Below are 17,876 nucleotides of genomic sequence, written 5' to 3'. Positions count from 1 at the left end.
AGCACTTTTTATTTTATCAGTCCTCAAGACATGTAACTTTGAATTGTTTGGTTTTTTTATTTTATGTATGTGTGTGTATATAAAAAGAAATATTTTTGCTCTATGTATGTTCAGTAGTAATGTATTTCCTGTAGAATGTGCCTTAGTTTTCATGGATTCTGATCTAATATTTTCATTGTTAATTTCTATTTTGAGGAGACTATTCAGAAAAGATATAGCCAAATCTTGGTCTGTGTTTGTATGGTAGACAGATATGCATTAGATCCTTACAATTGCATCAGTTATCTCCACAGTGGGTCAGCTGATCCACAAGACTAATGTTTTAAGGCAAAAGGACATAAAGAAATTACACAGCAGGGTGCAGAGCTAGCGGAGATGGTAAATGTGGTTGTCACTAATTGGCTTTCTATAGATCCTGTATCCTCTGTCTCTTGCTATGCACAGCCCCTGTAGAGAGGTCAAGCAGAACTGAAACAGACTCCACAAAGTTGAAATCTTAGAAAACAAAGCTTACTTTTATTGGAGGAGATTCATGGGTGGTGTCAATGTGATGGCTGAACCCTGTTTGGCCTAGTAGCACATGTGAGTAAGAAATCAGAGTCTTATGGGAATATTTCTTCAGTGCTAATAGCTTTTTTGGAAATTGTCAGCCAATAATATTGCAGTAGGGCCACGTTTGCCTTTTGGTTAATTCACCTATGCCTGTCAGTTACCTGGGAAAACATTCCTCTTCATATATAGAACTGAGAAGACACAGCACATACACGGAACCTTACTCTGGTCATCTTGTGTGGTTGCTTCTAGTAGTTTTCCAAGCAGGATACACTTATGCCATTTATCCGAAGGATACCCGCGTTAGTCTGTATCTGTAAAAAGCAATGGAGTCCTGTGGCACCTTATAGACTAATACGTCTGTTAGTCTATAAGGTGCCACAGGACTCTTTATTGCTTTTCACTTATGCCATTGTGGCCAAAGAGCCTAGCTAGACCACACAGTACCAGATGGTTTCTGTGCAGTACGATTGCAAGAACCTTGACCATAATAATAGGTAGAGAAGGCCAAATTCTATACTTTTGATATACAGTAATATTTATTTAAAATTAAAGAAATAAAGCAGATAATTTAATAAACATGTATTTTTCTCCTGTATTTATTATTGCCTTAACACTGCAATTGAAACACCAAGCAAGGATAAAGAATATTGGTTGGGAGTGAGAGGGAGAAGAAAGACATCACTTCTAAAAGGAAAAGGAAGGTGCAATAGTTTTCTGGCCCATTAAATAATTGTTTGTGGCTATTTTTCTTGTGCAATGACATGTGCATCTCATTGTTATCACTAATATTTTTCTGATACTGATTTTTGAGGATGGTTGCTAATATCAGAACCCTTTGCTTTTTCATTGTAATTAACACAACCTTCAACTTGTTACTGCGCAGTGTTTTTAAGAGATATAGTTAGTTACTGCAACTATCAAAAATAATGCACATGGTTTTTAATGCTTTCTCAGCCTGACTGATGCCAATATGACAAAATAAATATTTAGAGAGTTAATTCATGCCCCCCATTCTTTCTGTCTCTGTGATACTCAGGCTTGGTTCCTACAAATACAGAATCACTAAATTACAGTTTCAGCAGCCTGCTAAGCTCCACATGGAATCCTTTTAATGTTTTGTCATATATCAGAGATAGAATTTACAACTCGTCCTTCAACAAAAAACTTATGTCAATGAGTTCACAACTTGGAAATGGTTTATTTTTCAATTGGCTCCAGTGGAAGTTAGTTGCTGATGCTTTCACTGATCTTATTAACGAATGATTTTACAACACGTTTCTAATACATTTGTGAGGTTAATTATGTGTCCAGGTTGGATATGGCAATTCTGTAACATATGAGCCTGTTCTTGCATTCGTTTATACATATAAATAAATAACAGGAGTTCTGGGATGCAAGAATTGCGAAATCATACGCTATGCCAAACATTTTATTTGAAATTGCTCCATGTAATGACCGCCGTGCACCTTTAAGCAGGTATTTTTTTTGGCTGGTCTGGCGAGTGAAGGGAACAGTGCTTTATGGTTGGCTGGCTGGCTGGGGGGAGATGAAAACTGCTGCATAAGGGGCAGAGTGGTCGCCGACAACCCCTGGGAATGCAGGGTTTAAAAAGGAGCAGCACGGGACCGGGAGCCTTTCTTTTTACACAGACCAAGGCTGAGGCAGGAGGGCTCCAGTGTTCAGCTCTACTCGGCTCCACATGGAAGCGAAGCAGGGCGGTGAGCAAGCCAAGACCTTCCCCCCACTTCGGTCCCAGGATAAAGGCAGGAACTAGTAGCAAGTTTCAGTAGTTCCGGATTACAGTTTAACTCGGCTGCACCCACGTGGAAGGAGAGCAGGGAGGAGGGAGAAAGCCCTCCTCCCACTTCAGTTCCGGAATAGAGAAGCAGGCCTTTGTCCTAGCATGACTCCTGGCAGACACAGAACAATGAGAGCTGGGAGGAACAGGGGGGAAATTAATTCTCTATTTCCCCTGGTTCAGGCGGGGCGAGGCAGGCATAGCGGAGTGAATTCACAAAGGGAGGTGCCGTTGAGTAGCAAAGCAGCTGGGAGCCAGATTCTGTCCCTTGGTATACAGATTAGTAGAGGGAGTAGTGCGGCCCCCTCTCATAGCAGCTGTGCGGTGCACAGAGGTTTAGGGAACAGGGTTTCTGTTTTACCTGCTGTGGGCAGGATACAGCAAGGGGATGGAATTTTGCTTCACCCTCCCAGTTAGTGTCATGGGACGGGACTGGGGAGGAATCAAACCCTGCACAGGGTGGACGGAGTGCAGTTATTTGGGACGGGTGAGCCACGGGCAGGATCCTTGCAACAAGAGCGAGGGGCTGGGGGAGACTGGGATAGTGCCTGATAGTGCCAAGGGCAGCCTATCAGGCTTGGGCAAGGGTCTCAAGGTGAGGCACTCACCCAGGCAAGTGAGCTGGCTGCGTTTGATGGTGGGACAGTCAGCTGGGATTTGATACAAGTAATCAGGGTTATTGCATCTGAGGTTGTTTCCACAGCTTTGCAAGGCTGCACAAGGCTTAATGGTTTGCCCAGTTCTTGGACATTCCACTCAAGTGATTGCAGACGAGGCAGACACTGAGGACAGGGTCAGTTAAATGAGGATCCTGATACCAAAATGATGTGGCAAAGGTGGGGATTGCAGGCACAAGTGATTCCTCTGATGCTTTACCCCCCCAAAAAACAAAAAAACCCACGATGGGGTATCACATGGGCCAGCCAGAAACTGTCTCAGTTGCCCCCCTCCGCCCCCATAAGCAGATGCAGGGTATTGCACGGCTGATACAGGCTACCTGTAAGTTCCTCAAACATGGGGACAGCCATGGGAGAGGTGTCTTGCTAAGGCTGCATTCCTTAGCTATGCTTGTGTTACAGCTGAAGCTTACCCAGAGAGAAGCCCGGCTTTGTTAGATACATAAATATAATCGGACGGGCATGCACTACATTCAGTGGCATACATCTAATCACAGCAGTTGCTGTTACCGCACTGGGCAGGCATGCAATACATTCACAGGCATACATTTCTTTATAGCAGTGGATTTTGCAGGATCTATATATTCAGGCATGCATGCAAAACATGTTTTGGGTCTCATACAGCACATTCCTGCCACAATGGTGAGGGGAGGTATAGGACACAGGGTAGAACAAATGCCACCTGCAGGTACGCCCTGTTTGAACAGGGCGTGGGTGACAGAAGGCAGGCCGGTACAAGGGACCAGCTTCAAGCATTGGAATGGGCTAAGGCCTCCGGTGGGACTACCCCAGCAAGGGTGTTAGGTCAAATTGGTGGGCTGGGTTTAATGGAGGTTCTTATCCCTTTTATGTGTTTTGCCCCGAGGCTTGGCCCCCGGAAAGGCTCCAGGGAATTACATTGCTTCATAACCTCTTTGGGATTGACAATGGCATAGCACGCGCCTTGTCTCATTTTCAGGTCCACAGATTTCTGGAGTTGTCACTAGGAGCCATCCGGGAACCCAGGCAGATGCCACTAGCACTATGGAACCTTGATGTAGAATGGTTTTCAGTGTGGTGCGGAGATCAGTTGCTCCATGCACGTGGCAGGGTTGTGAGAGAAGTTTTAATGATTTCATGCAATTTCAGGATTAGGAAGACCGGTCAGCGATATGGTCCATTACAAAGGAACAGATGCTGCGGTACGTGCTGTCATTGGCAAACCGTCAACTGGTGTCCTCCACAATCTCGAATTGCTTTTCGGCCGTTACATTCATCAGTAGACTAAATGGTTATTCTGATCTTTGCAGTGGTTTTTTAGTTGGAAGGTTTTTGGCTGGGTGGTCGCGTACTGGTGGACCTAGGTTGGATTACCGTCGTCCCATCACGGCTTACATACTTAGGGAACTTGTGCAGATCCTTGGCAATGTATGTCATAATGGACAGGAGGCGGCCTTGTTCAGGGCTGCATTCTTGACAGCCGTTTTTGGTGCTTTCAGGATCAGTGAGCTAGTATCTGGGTCTGGTAGGGACTCAACAGGAAGGGCTTTGCAACTGCGGGATATACAATGGCAGGAGCATTCAATAATATTACACTTCCGATGGTCAAAGCCAGATCAAGTCAACCGGGGTGAATCTGTGATCCTCTGGCAGGGTGGTGAGCCTGGGGTCTGCCCAGTTCGGGCTTTGAAGGCCTACAGAGTTATACGGCCAAAGGGGAAAGGCCCTCTTTTAATGCATGGTGATGGGAGTCCCCTCATAGCATATCGATTTGTTACTGGGTTGAGATGGGGGCTGATGAGGTTGGGGCTGCCAGCCCTTGCATTTGGTTCCACTCATTCAGAATCAGGGTGGCAACGGCAGCAGCACAGATATGGGAGCAGAGGCAATCTAGGCAGAGGCAATCTAGGCAATCAGGTGTTTTCATTCAGATGCATACCGAATGTATGTAAGACCTCAGGCGGTAAATCAGCATTAATTTATCGTAATCTCATTACAGATATTGAACGACCAGCCATGCAGACAATGGTGTGGATCTGCAGGCATAGTATTGAATTTTGTGTCCATAGTCACGTGTCCAGGGTTGCCTGAGGGTTCAGAGCTGGGCTTTGGTGATGAGGTGATACTGTCGGCATGCAAGGAGGGTCAAGTTATGGGATCAACTAATACTGATGCTATATGCTGTGCAGGCCTGTCAGCAGCCCCCAGATATAATGTGGTACATTTTTGGGAAGACAGTTTGGGAAAGCTTAAAGGGGTGGAACTAATGCTCAGAGCAAGGAGGGACTTGGGGGCTAATCCTTGAACTTTTTCCAGGACTTAATATGATTTGGTCAGACATGCTTCATGCTTCAGGGTCTGTCAGGGAGCCGTGAGTCGCCCCAGGATGGACAAGACAAGGAGGTATGTGAACAGGGAGGTGGCCAAATTCCTTGGGACCATAGGAAAGATAGTAATTTCACATCCTGGCATAGTATATGGGGCAGCAGAGTTGTTTCGGGAGCGTGGGGTTCACCTGTCCGAATTAGGTGCTGTCATGTTTTAACTGGTATAAAACATGGCATTAGGAGATGTCTGGGAACCCAACTACGTGTGGGGAGGAGGCAGCGAAGCTAATTGCTGGTGGCTCCTTGTGGCAGATGTCCAGTGCAGGTACTCCATAGGAAAGGTATACAGATAAATGGCTTGGGAAAAATTTTTAAAAGAGGTGTTAATTAAAGGTTGGGGACTCCTATGATTGGTATGTCAGGGGGCCAACCCCTCATTCTTATAGGCAACCTTAGCCCTCCTAGGAGGTGGGGGGTGGATGGGTACGGTCCCGGCAATGGATTTGCTGGAGGGACATGGATGGAAAAAGAGGGGGAGTTGGTAAAAGCCCCCTGGGTAATTATGGAATAAACATGGGGTTACCTGCACTGTACACTGTTATCTACCAGGTCGTCCCAGACATCTAGTAATAAAGTTGCAGCCTGATTAAACCAATGTCAAATGTCTCCTGTTCTTCTTTTGGCATAGCCAGACAACATGTAGATGTAATTGAAAAACTTTGCAATTACAGAATGCTTTATATTTTCATTGCTGCAGAAATTTTATCAAATTTTCATCAAAATTCTTACACTTTCCACAAATAGTGACCATGAAGTATAATATTGTACCAGTACATTCCTGGGTACATAACATTTAATTTAAACATATGCCACTAACTCAACAAAATCAATTTTTGATTTATTTGTCTTTAACATTAACTAGATAATATTTTAAGTGTACCTGGTTTCTATTTTATTTTATTCAGAGTATCTTTCTTACTCAAATTGAAAACATTTCCTAACACAGTGTGTATTTTTTCAGTAATGGAGACTTCATGTTGCACAATTTTTAATAACATTTGGGAAAGATTTAAAATTTAACTGTAGGAAAATCTTTATATAAAAGTTTATAACACATTGATCAATAATTTGGTATATTATATAGACACAGTATTTAATGCATTCTGAAAAAATCAGCTATATAAACTAGTAATATTTATTTCTAGTATCTGCAATAAACTATTGAACATGGCTAAAAATAATACTTTGCATTTCAAAAGTGCTCCTCATCTTCAAAGTGCTTAGCAAAATTAATTAATACACAATTTTAAATTAAGGGTTAATTTCTGCATTGATTTATGGTCCATTAATCCCCACTGACTTCACCTGGATTACACGGAGTAGAAATCAGCAATGAATTTGGCCATATGTCTAAAAAAGTTTCATAATCTTTTACAAATGTCCTAGTTCTAAGACAAAGAGGATCTGATACCTTTTGCAGTAAGTTTTACTTTGACTGTTTTTACAAAAGCTTGTTTCTTTTCATAATATGCAGCCTCATTCACAAATGTTGGGTATACTGTAGAATCCCCTTCATAATTAATGGTCTCTCCATCAATAGTTAAAAATATAGGATCCCCATTGTTCAGTGGCTGCCAGTCTTGATCCTTATAGGAAATTAGATTATAGATTGTTAGAAAATAGATTATATTTTCACTTTCATATTTTTTTATAACTTTCATATAAGATTCTTAAGTTTATTATGCATAGTTAGACTACTCTGTGCAGTTTATGGCCAAAACTTTCAAAGCTCCACTGATTTGGGATGCCTGACCTCAGGCATGCATTTTGGGCCTGATTTTAAAAAGTGCTGAGCGCTCACTATTCCAGGTGAAATAAATGGGAACTGTTAGTGCTCAGCAACTCTGAAAATCAGGCCCAAGGTTTCTCAAAGGTTTGACTCCCAAAACTGGAAGTACCTGTTGAGAATGAAAGTATATAATACTTTCTTTTCCTTGACTTTTTGTTCAAAACTGAGTTTAGAACTTCCCAATTCAATTACTGAAATACTGTAAACCGTTAGTTATAAAACTTATATGAATGGTTCTAAAACATTCAATCTCTCCATTGGTGGGTTTGACATAATTGTAAATATCTGATTTGATGATATACCATATACTATACCATAAACCAAACATCAAATGGAATACCTATAAAAATGTTGTAAATGAAGAATGATAGATTTTACCTGCAGGCTAGGGTGAATAACAGCTGTAATTTCACCATTTTTATTCCTGGGATAATCTACTTTTTCCATTATTTTGTAAATTTCAATTGTACATGGTGGAAATTCCTTTCCTAGAAAGGATAAATATATTTTTAAATGTCATGTCAGCAAATTCCCAGTTAAATAGTACATCTAATTTATTTAGAATGGCTGAAGTCATTCATTTGTATCTGTTCATAGTTTATCAGTTAGTAATTAACTCAAGGAACATTAATATGTCTAGCTCCAGATTTCCTATCCCATGAAGGTCAGGTTGCTGATTGATGACCCAGTTGCTTAGCATTGCATAAAAATCTGGATCTAAATTTGAACAGTATTGTTGAAATCAGGGATCTCAATCACTGCATACGCAGTAATAAATTCATTTTGTAGATGAGGAATTCATAAAATCTGACAGTATTATTTAATAGTTAGGGAATTATATTGATGGGATTGCATGCAGTTCTTGTTTTCTGACACAATAATGTGGAATTCTTAGATGGCACTGATGCATGCCTATGTCACTGCTTCAAGAATAAACTGACAATCAGCAGTCAAGCAAAAACTTTCCCAATACAAAGATATTTTAATTTATAACAACTGTGTATTGACTTCGTATAGGTGCATAACAAAAGTTTATTGACTCTCATAAAATGATTTGAGGTAAAGGTATACGTAAGAAATGGAAATGAATAAGCTGCTCATTATAAATGTTTCTTGTTTATATAGCACTCTCAGCATACAGTTACTATAAAATAAGTTGTGAACACAGTTGTGAACTACCACTTTATATCTATGACGTATCTTGTAGGAGTCTGCTGGAAAGGTATAACAAGTGGGGTTCCGCAGGGGTCTGTTTTGGGACCGGCTCTGTTCAATATCTTCATCAACGACTTAGATATTGGCATAAAAAGTACGCTTATTAAGTTTGCAGATGATACCAAACTGGGAGGGATTGCAACTGCTTTGGAGGACAGGGTCATAATTCAAAATGATCTGGACAAATTGGAGAAATGGTCTGAGGTAAACAGGATGAAGTTTAACAAAGACAAATGCAAAGTGCTCCACTTAGGAAGGAAAAATCAGTTTCACACATACAAAATGTGAAGAGACTGTCTAGGAAGGAGTACGGCAGAAAGGGATCTAGGGGTTATAATGGACCACAAGCTACATATGAGTCAACAGTGTGATGCTGTTGCAAAAAAAGCAAACGTGATTTTGGGATGCATTAAGAGGTGTGTTGTGAGCAAGACATGAGAAGTCATTCTTCGGCTCTACTCTGTGCTGGTTAGGCCTCAACTGGAGTATTGTGTCCAGTTCTGGGCACTGCATTTCAAGAAAGATGTGGATAAATTGAGGAGGGTCCAGAGAAGAGCAACAAGAATGATTAAAGGTCCTGAGAACATGACCTATGAAGGAAGGCTGAAAGAATTGGGTTTGTTTAGTTTGGAAAAGAGAAGACTGAGAGGGGACATGATAGCAGTTTTCAGGTATCTAAAAGAGTGTCATAAGGAGGAGGGGAAAAACTTGTTCACCTTAGCCTCTAAGGATAGAACAAGAAGCAATTGGGCTTAAACTGCAGCAAGGGAGGTTTAGGTTGGACATTAGGAAAAAGTTCCTAACTGTCAGGGTGGTTAAACACTGGAATGAATTGCCTAGGGAGGTTGTAGAATCTCCATCTCTAGAGATATTTAAGATTAGGTTAGATAAATGTCTATCACGGATGGTCTAGACAGTATTTGGTCCTGCCATGAGAGCAGGAGACTGGACTTGATGACCTCTCGAGGTCCCTTCCAGTCCTAGAATCTATGAATCAAGTTTCACCATAATTCTAGATTCTCAAGATTCAGTAAAAAAAGGCAAAAGTAATTAACAGAAGTTCTTAAGGCTTAAGTGCAATTTTCAGTTCCAACATTCTTATATAATTATTCATCATGCTGTAATTCAGTCTGAGTAAAATAAATTGTAAATAATTTATTAAAGACTGTATGAATGAACTTACTATTAATACTACAATAATAATACAAAATATGAGTTGCATTTGTTTCATTGCAAAATGCTGTAGCTTCATTTATTTAAAAAATCTACTCTTTTGCAATGAGATACTAGCAGAAAATAGGAGTGTTCATGCTTGCATGATTTACTATACCTTCATTAAAAATGTGCACAAAATCAAGGCCATGTTTGATAATCTTTCTCATTTTGTCCAAAATATCAGCTCTAAGAACTCCTTGGGGCTGAGGCCCAACTTCCACACCTGTGTACAAATGAGGGAGATATCGATAGACATATTGTATGTCACATGTTTAAAATGCACACTAAAAACATACATGCGTGTGTGTGTCTGTGCTTACTGTTTTAGAATTACCAGTTTAATTAACATTGGAGGCAAAATAATGCAATATTTCTCGAATGTTATCCTGTCTATTGTAGTATAAATGAACAGGTTAGCTAGACACAATTTCTCTTTCTTTTATCCCACCATCCCTTTTCTGGTTAACAACCAACATTGCATCCTAGTTTTATTTATGAGAAATAAATACCTCTTCTGAGTTCAACATCAGTACTGCCGTTAATCAAACAACATAATTTACTTTCTATCCTAAAATATTATAAATATCTTCAATAAAATATTATTCTTACAAAAAGCGGCTTGATTGAGTATAAAAAAAGGGGGGGCACTTTAGGATGCAGAATGGATAATTTATTTACCAAATCAAGCCCATACGATTACAAAGCAGGTGGATGAAGCTCATCATAGAAATTTGTTTAACTTAAAGAAACAACTTAAAAAGAAAAATATTTGGAGACAGGCATCCATTTTCATAATTTCTGGGGATTGGAAAGTGGTCTCAACGTTCATATTTACCAACAGGGTGTTTTGCTATAGATCGAGTTGTTGCATATTTCAAGTTAGGATGTTCAATCAGGAAAACAGGACAGCATTCTGGGGCCAAAGCATTCTGTGAAGATTTGTCAAAAAAAGTCTTTGTTATGCAAATATTAAAAATGTTGCGCTACAAAAGACTACTGATGCTGAAGTGATTTACACAATGTCTTCAATATGTTGCTCTTATTTCATGGCCCTAAAATAAGTAGGACATCTTTAGAAAACATACAAAGCTATATTTGTTGGTCTGCTTTCCCTTAGTTCATGACAGGCATGCTCCACTGAACTTTGCTGCACACTAATATAAATGAACACAGTCCCAGTCTTAATTTACCCAGAATCAAATTGCTTTAGGACAGATTTCAAATATTTTTCTTCTAGGTAGGGTTAGATTCTCTTATGAGACACACGTAGTGAGTTAGCCCAGTTCTTTTATATATCTTGGCAGAAAGCCTTCCTATCCATTCCTTTCTAGATTACTGCCTATCATTTCTACATTTTGATTAGCTGTATGCCAATCTTCATATACTCTTACACATAAACTGACCACATCTTTGAACAGTATATAAACAGAGGGTGCACGATGAAAATTAAATATCATATGTCAAGTATATGAAATATCTTATCTTGAAGTATATGAATTAAGGGGAGGGGAATCTTCAAAATGTACCATATTGACCTAATTTTGCTCCCATTAAAGACAGTAGGAAGCTTATCGTTAACTTCAGTAAGATAACAAGCCAACATGGAGCACTTTTGAAAGTCTCACCCTAAATGTGTGTCACTTGCAATACCAACAAGATTAAACATTTCCAACACTTATTAGTACTGCAGCCAATGTATATCAGAGTTTCTTTTGTCATAGCCTTATTCCATTCATTTTTCAAGTCTGCATTTTAAATAACTGATGTCTTACAAAATTTTGCATTCAGCCTACAATTTTTTCCAGCTTTATGACAGACTAGTTTAAAAACAGACCCAATGATCTGTAAGTTTTTATTAATTTTGCCGTGTGTTATTTTTTGCTGCTGGCCCCACATTTGTCTTACTGGTAATTTATTTACTAGTGCTGTGCCTATCAATTGTTATAATGAAAGGTTGGAATCAGTACTAAGCAGTATTAGACCCAATTTAATAATTCTTTGTGATAGTAAATATCCCATTCTATAGTTAGTTTTATATTCTTTACCAAACATTTTAGCAAAATAAAACAGCATAAATGTATTTAAATAAAGGCACAAAGTTGATATACAGTAATATGTTTCAAATACAAATCTAAATTTATTCTCATAGTTTATTAAAAATTAGTTTTACCTTAATATAATGAAACATCTGGATTGTAAAGTTATTCCTGGAGTTTTCAAGAATAAGAGTGCCACCCATGTTAGAAGTTGTGTTGTGAAGGTCAAAAATAAGGTCATAGGCATCATTACTATCTTTTGGACCAAATACATGATTGATTTCCTGAGCCCTTCTCACTTCATATGGAATATCTTCTGTGATTTGCCTGCTGTTAGTATTAGTACAAATAAATTAATTAAATTCTATAGCTTTGCTGTCAGCAAAAAGTAGAGTATCCTTTTCATTTGATTTTTCCATAATTGATTAGAATTGATATACCATATACAACTACCCTGTCAAGCTGTTTGACCTGTAAGAGGTTGTGCTTGAACTCAACAAGTATAAATGCTAGTAGGCAATGTGTCTTGCTGTTGTTGCTATTAGTATTTTGCAAGATTTCTCACCTAATCTAAAATGATATTTTACATTACTTCTGCTTTACTACTTTGCATGGGCTCCCAGTTCACAATGGTTGAAATTCTCCCTCTGTACAGAAAGGCAGCACAAGATTTATGCACCATGTGAAGTCATTTCTAGGGCCTAATCCAGCATCTGTTGAACATAGAAGTCTTTTAGGAGTTAGTTCATGCGCTTAGTCCTGATCTATGTTTTTCATGGCTTGTTTCCTTTTTTTATCATCTTCTTACTTTTCATATTCCGACCAGATTCTTAAGATCCCTTGGTTTGGGTCCTCTCGCTCCATAAAGCAGATGATACTTATGGATTCCACCTGGAATTCTTTCCCTCAAGATTTTAGTAAGTTCCATCTCAATGTCTTTAAGACTAAATCAAACTGTTCTTTTTAATATACCGGTAGTTTATGGTTGTGAGATTTTATAGTTGAATGTACTGTACTTTATTAATTTAATTGTAAAATGGCATCTGATATGTCATATACAATTATAGACTATCTTTGTGCTTTAATTTAATTGAAACTGAGAACTTCTTGGGATAGGGGAAAGATGTAAGTACTCTGGGTAAAATCCTGCTGTTTTGAAGTCAATGAGAGCTATGTCATTACCTCCAGTGGGGTGGGATATCACACTCTATTTTTGTAAAGCCATTGGTAACTATGTCTTCACACCAGAAAAAAAAAGTATAATAGTCTTCTAAATATACTTACTAATGCTCTAGTCTTGAGTAATCTGTTGGGATTTACTGAGAAATATTAGTAAAAGTTATACAAAAAGCATTTAAGAAGAAATACTGTACTTTAAATTAGATAAGCTGACAGTACATTTGTTAAACCATTCCAATTTCAAATAATAAAGAGGAAGACAAATTATTCTAAATGCATAAGTATATGTATGCGTAAATAGTTAAAAAGTTGGTGCAGACCTTTGTCTCTTGCCAAGTATTTACCTTATAAGGGAAACTACCAATAAAACAATTCTCCCTTAGATAAAATGTCAAATGAAAATGCATAGATGCATTGTAAAGACAAATATTTTTATACAGCATGTATGATATAAATGGTCTTTGCTGTTATCCACCTTTCCCATCAGGACCTTTGTGTTGTATAATTAGCTGTTGAGCATGCAGATATATCATACTTTAAAATGCTTGATTCACCTACCAAAGTCCATTTCGACAGTTAACATCTCAAACACAGAGCTAACAAAAATGTCATTTATCATTATAAAATAAGCCTCTTAAATTGGAATAGTTACACTTTGTTTTAGATTATGTAAATCAAGAAATACAGTGTGATCACTTAATTTATTGACAATTTTGTCTGTATAATTTTGCCATACTATGCATATTTCAAACTTGACTGTTTTCACATTTCATTCTACACTATATGTGACTGAAATTTAAAATACTCTCAATATTTATATAACATTTGTTTTTTCTCAGAGACACACGATATCATATTTATCTATATTTAAATAGCTTTGAGTTTTAACAACTGGGTATGTGGCTACCAGTACAGTGACATTAACAACAGTCCAAAAGTTAAATTGCCCAAGGGGTTTCAAGACATGTGAGAAGTGACATTGTCACTCAGAGTAATAGCAATACTTTAACTTTACATGAATACAGCAAATTCTATATTGATTTTAAACATAGTCTAACTTTCTGTGATAATTTGTCTCTTGTTGCAATAGCACTATTTAAACAATGAATCAACTAAGTACATTCTATTTGGTCTTTCTGGGTTAAAGGTCAGTGAACAATATCATGTGATTGCACTGTCAAAAGATTATTGGTGTTCATGTAAAAATTTTACCAATAAAATAATAAAAGAAGCTCCTGATAACATTTAAGATAGAAAACTAAAAATATACAAGCACACAGTTATTCTTACCCAAGATTATCAGGATCAAAAACTCGGTTCAGGTCACAGTCAATGTATCTAATACATTTCTTCACAGCTCTTGGGTTGGTAATAAATGGTCTCACTTCCAGCCCTGTTCTTTGAATCTCATCTCCATTCTCTTGCCAATGCTTGACCAAAAATACCCCTGATAACTCATTGCCATGAGTCCCTCCAAAGATAGCAACTCTTCGTACAGGAGCCTCATGAACGACATAACAGGAAGTCATTCTATTAAGCTGCTTTAATGATTGCTGCAATCAAAACAGAAAATAATAGCAAAGTAAAACATTTGTTCCTAAGAAAGGACAGAAAATGTTTGACTTTTTTATCTGTCTAGACCAGATGTTAACTGAAGTGTATTAACATTTCTCTAACAAGTCTTACGAGTTTTCTGTTGCAATACATGGGTGTTGCTAAACTGACACTCCTCCTTCCCAAACCCTGCCCTTCTTTTTACCATATTTGGATCATAATATGTATAAATCAGCTAAAGATACAGTCATATAGTTCAATCACTAACTCCTGTACTCAATGTGTAATGTTATACAGTGTATAATCAAATACTATACTAATGAAAAACAATATAATTTTTAATTTGTACTTTAAAATAATGTTCACATTCTACATAGAAAATCCACAGAATGCTCGCACTTCAAATTGGATGTACCAGGTATATTTGTGCATCACTTCATGTGTGTTTTATATCACATAGCCAGTACACTATGCAATAGAGAAATGGTTTAAAGTAAGCAAAAATACACAACAAAATATGAAGTTATGATTTCACATCTTAGGTATTGTGAAAGACAAAATGCTGAAATCTCATTACTGTCAACTACCAAAGACGTGTGGGTATCCAAGTACAGCTGGATTTCTTGAAGTATGTTTTTTGTTTGTGTATGTATATGTGCACATACATATATATGACAGATCTATCATACTTAACTAATGAACAGTGACTGCAGGGGGCTTAATTAAAAATTAGAATTCAATATATTCACATCAGAGTGTAATATTCTTGGCCCCAATGTTGCAATGGGATCTGTTAGCATGGACCTCTGTGCTAGTGCAGATTATCTAATTGGTGTTTTACATTTCTAACTTCTATGATTCTAATGATACAAAAAATAGATGGATGTAGCTGACATAAGATCAAATAGTTGTATTTGCCTCTCAAAATCTTCAGAGGTCAAGAACCTGCCTTTTTCCAACTTCAGAATTGTTCCATAATCCCAAAACATACACCATAACTACCATTCATAAAGGACTTTCGAAGAGGAAAAGTAGACTATGCAGCAGTCACATATGTTCCATGGCATCCTGGCAGTGTTTTATGGCCAGCATTATACCTGCAATCCCAAGCCATTATATGAGGTCTTCTACAAGTCGAGCCTAGCCGGAACCCACCCTATTGTGAACATTTCACACATCCTTTCCTAAAGGCTTTTACCATATAGTATGATAACTTGGAGAATAAAAAAACAGCAGGAAAAAACAGCTTTTTTATAGGCAAGAGTAATCTGTACTAATTGTAATTGCAACTCTGTAATGACTCACTACACACCACAGAGATACAAATGAATTCTACATTTCAAGCATATAAAATATAATTTTTGTCAAGATTTGCTTTCTTTCTGTTAGAATTTATATATGATTTATATTTCAATCATCCAGAAACCTCTCTGCTATGTGAGAAAGATTTGATATGTTAAAGATAAAAGAAAGCTGAACATGGGATTCATACATCTTGATTAAATCTACTGGAAGTGTACTCACATAATAAAACTTGCACTTTAAATTTCAGCCTATGCATACTGATTTACTGAACCTTGTAGTGAACTAATCTGGATAGACTATGCTTATTCAGACACCTAAGGGTATTATTTCTTCACTTTAATAACTTGTCACATAGTTGCAAGAAAGATAACTGTAGTAAATAATTTATTAAACAAACTAGAATAGTTATGTTTACACCAAAAGACTGTTTTGTACCATCCTTTGACACCATTGCTTTTTGGTCATGGTTCCAAAGTTATTACACAGTGACTGAACAAATGACTCACACTTTGAATCCTGTTTATAGAATTTAAACAGTGCAGCACTTTGGAAAGTAAACTGTAAAATGCAAATACACAGTGCTAGTAAACACAGTTTCTCTTTTATTTTTTAATATATGATAATGTTTATAATTCCTTGTAAGAGGTAGAGTGAAACACAGCAATTGTTTATACACTTACCTCATTTAACATGCAAGAAGTTTGTCTCAGAGAAAGAGCTTTAATAGAAAAGATACAGTGCATTTCCAAACATGAGTTTAGGACTAAAGCCGTGGAAGCTTCTTTTATACCCTTAAAGCAAGTTAACTTCCAAAGAATGTTTAACTCCTGGTTTCCCAGTACTAACTCTAGTGAACTTGTGGTCATAAATGAAAAAGAAACATTTAAAGAGTTTTCAGTCTTCTGAGTTAAGATGCTGACAACAATGTAATCCATTATTACTGTGTTGTGCGCCACCACCTATATTTTGTATCCCTGGAAAATTATTCAGGCACTTATTTTGGCTTCTTTAATATCATTTTAGGGCTGTTTTGTTTTTGCATTCTGTAATTATTGCTTTTTTATTTGTGCAGCAGTACAAAAGCCTTAAGAGCAGGGTTGGGAGGACTTTGAAAAGCTATTACTAATGATAATAAAGCTATTTAGTCTAAATCATTTTATAGAGGTTCCTCTGTGTATTCTCCCCCACAATGCTCTCTGTTGGAGCGAGTCTGCCCTAAAGACTGAAAGCTGAACTTGACTGCCTCCAAAGAATATTTAACATAGGGCTGCATCTACCACTCTAAAAGAAGCAAAATACCCTGAAAGCAAAATACCAGGGGCAGCAAAATGTTCAGTAACTACTTGTATAGGTCAGTGCAGTCTGGTAGGAGTTGATATTTGCCAACTTGCTTAAAGCATCATAGTGCTTAGAGCTGCCCCTATCAGCACTGCTTTAAAGACAGGAAGAGAGCATTGCTCCACTTAAACAATGAGGACTCCTTCCCTTGAGGAAGAGAGTGACTCCTCTGCAATGCACACAACTCATGCCAGACTAGGAGCAAGGGGCAAAACCCTGCTACTTTAGCTAGTATCCTGTGTGAACTAGTAATTACTGTACTAGGCTGCTGAGTGGATCTTCTACACTTAAATAATTACAATGAAGATGATAGGACTAACAATATCTGTAACTGTAAAGACTGGGCATGTTTTTCCTATCCAGGCAACTGGGGCACCTGGACCCTTTCACCCCCAAAGAAATGAATCCCTCATTTATATTTAATTGGTAGCCCTATTAAGTGCACTATACATCTTTTAAAGTTTTTTTAATGAAATACTATTAGTCTATCTTGCAGAACACCCAGATCTTAGGGTAAGGGCTGTTCTAAAAAAATAAAATAAAATATGGAGATATACCTATCCCATAGAACTGGAAGGGACCTTGAAGGGTCATTGGGTCCAGCCCCCTGCCTTCACTAGCAGGACCAAGTATTGATTTTGCCCCCATCTGTAAATGGTCCCCCCTCAAGGATTGAACTCACAACCCTGGGTTTAACAGGCTAATGCTCAAATGACGGCTATCCCTTCCCCCCATATTTTTTACTATATATTTTTTTAAAAAACGCATTTACATTATTTTAGCTGGGTGTGATTGTTTTAATTGTGAGGTTCCCAGGTACTTTATTTTCATAACATTTTTTCTTGCAGA

At 37.8% G+C, this 17,876-nt stretch overlaps 1 protein-coding gene across 1 annotated transcript; it reads right to left on the bottom strand.

The window, feature by feature from the left end:
* Positions 1-6,212: 6,212 nt before the first annotated feature.
* On the bottom strand, positions 6,213-17,663 carry ASPA (aspartoacylase). Its single transcript, XM_039507961.1, has 7 exons — positions 16,370-17,663; positions 14,121-14,383; positions 11,786-11,981; positions 10,451-10,544; positions 9,731-9,838; positions 7,564-7,673; positions 6,213-6,982 (listed from the first exon to the last, which is right to left on the bottom strand). The coding sequence occupies exons 1-7, from the start codon at positions 16,622-16,624 to the stop codon at positions 6,785-6,787; spliced, it is 1,224 nt and encodes a 407-aa protein (XP_039363895.1). The 5' UTR covers positions 16,625-17,663; the 3' UTR covers positions 6,213-6,784.
* Between the last annotated feature and the right edge of the window lie 213 nt (positions 17,664-17,876).

Source organism: Mauremys reevesii, linkage group 20, assembly GCF_016161935.1.
Source record: "Mauremys reevesii isolate NIE-2019 linkage group 20, ASM1616193v1, whole genome shotgun sequence".
In the NCBI taxonomy this organism is placed as follows: domain Eukaryota; kingdom Metazoa; phylum Chordata; order Testudines; family Geoemydidae; genus Mauremys; species Mauremys reevesii.
Note: the sequence above shows the minus strand (reverse complement) of the source record. Positions and strands in the feature narration are given on the sequence as shown.

Excerpts from the sequence above, each read along its gene's own strand:
- ASPA (XM_039507961.1), bottom strand. The coding sequence starts at position 16,624 with ATGGATTACATTGTTGTCAGCATCTTAACTCAGAAGACTGAAAACTCT. Across the intron at positions 14,384-16,369 it reads CTTCTTGCATGTTAAATGAG|CAATCATTAAAGCAGCTTAA; the intron begins GTAAGTGTATAA and ends TTTTGATTGCAG. Across the intron at positions 9,839-10,450 it reads TATAGCAAAACACCCTGTTG|GTGTGGAAGTTGGGCCTCAG; the intron begins GTAAATATGAAC and ends ATTTGTACACAG.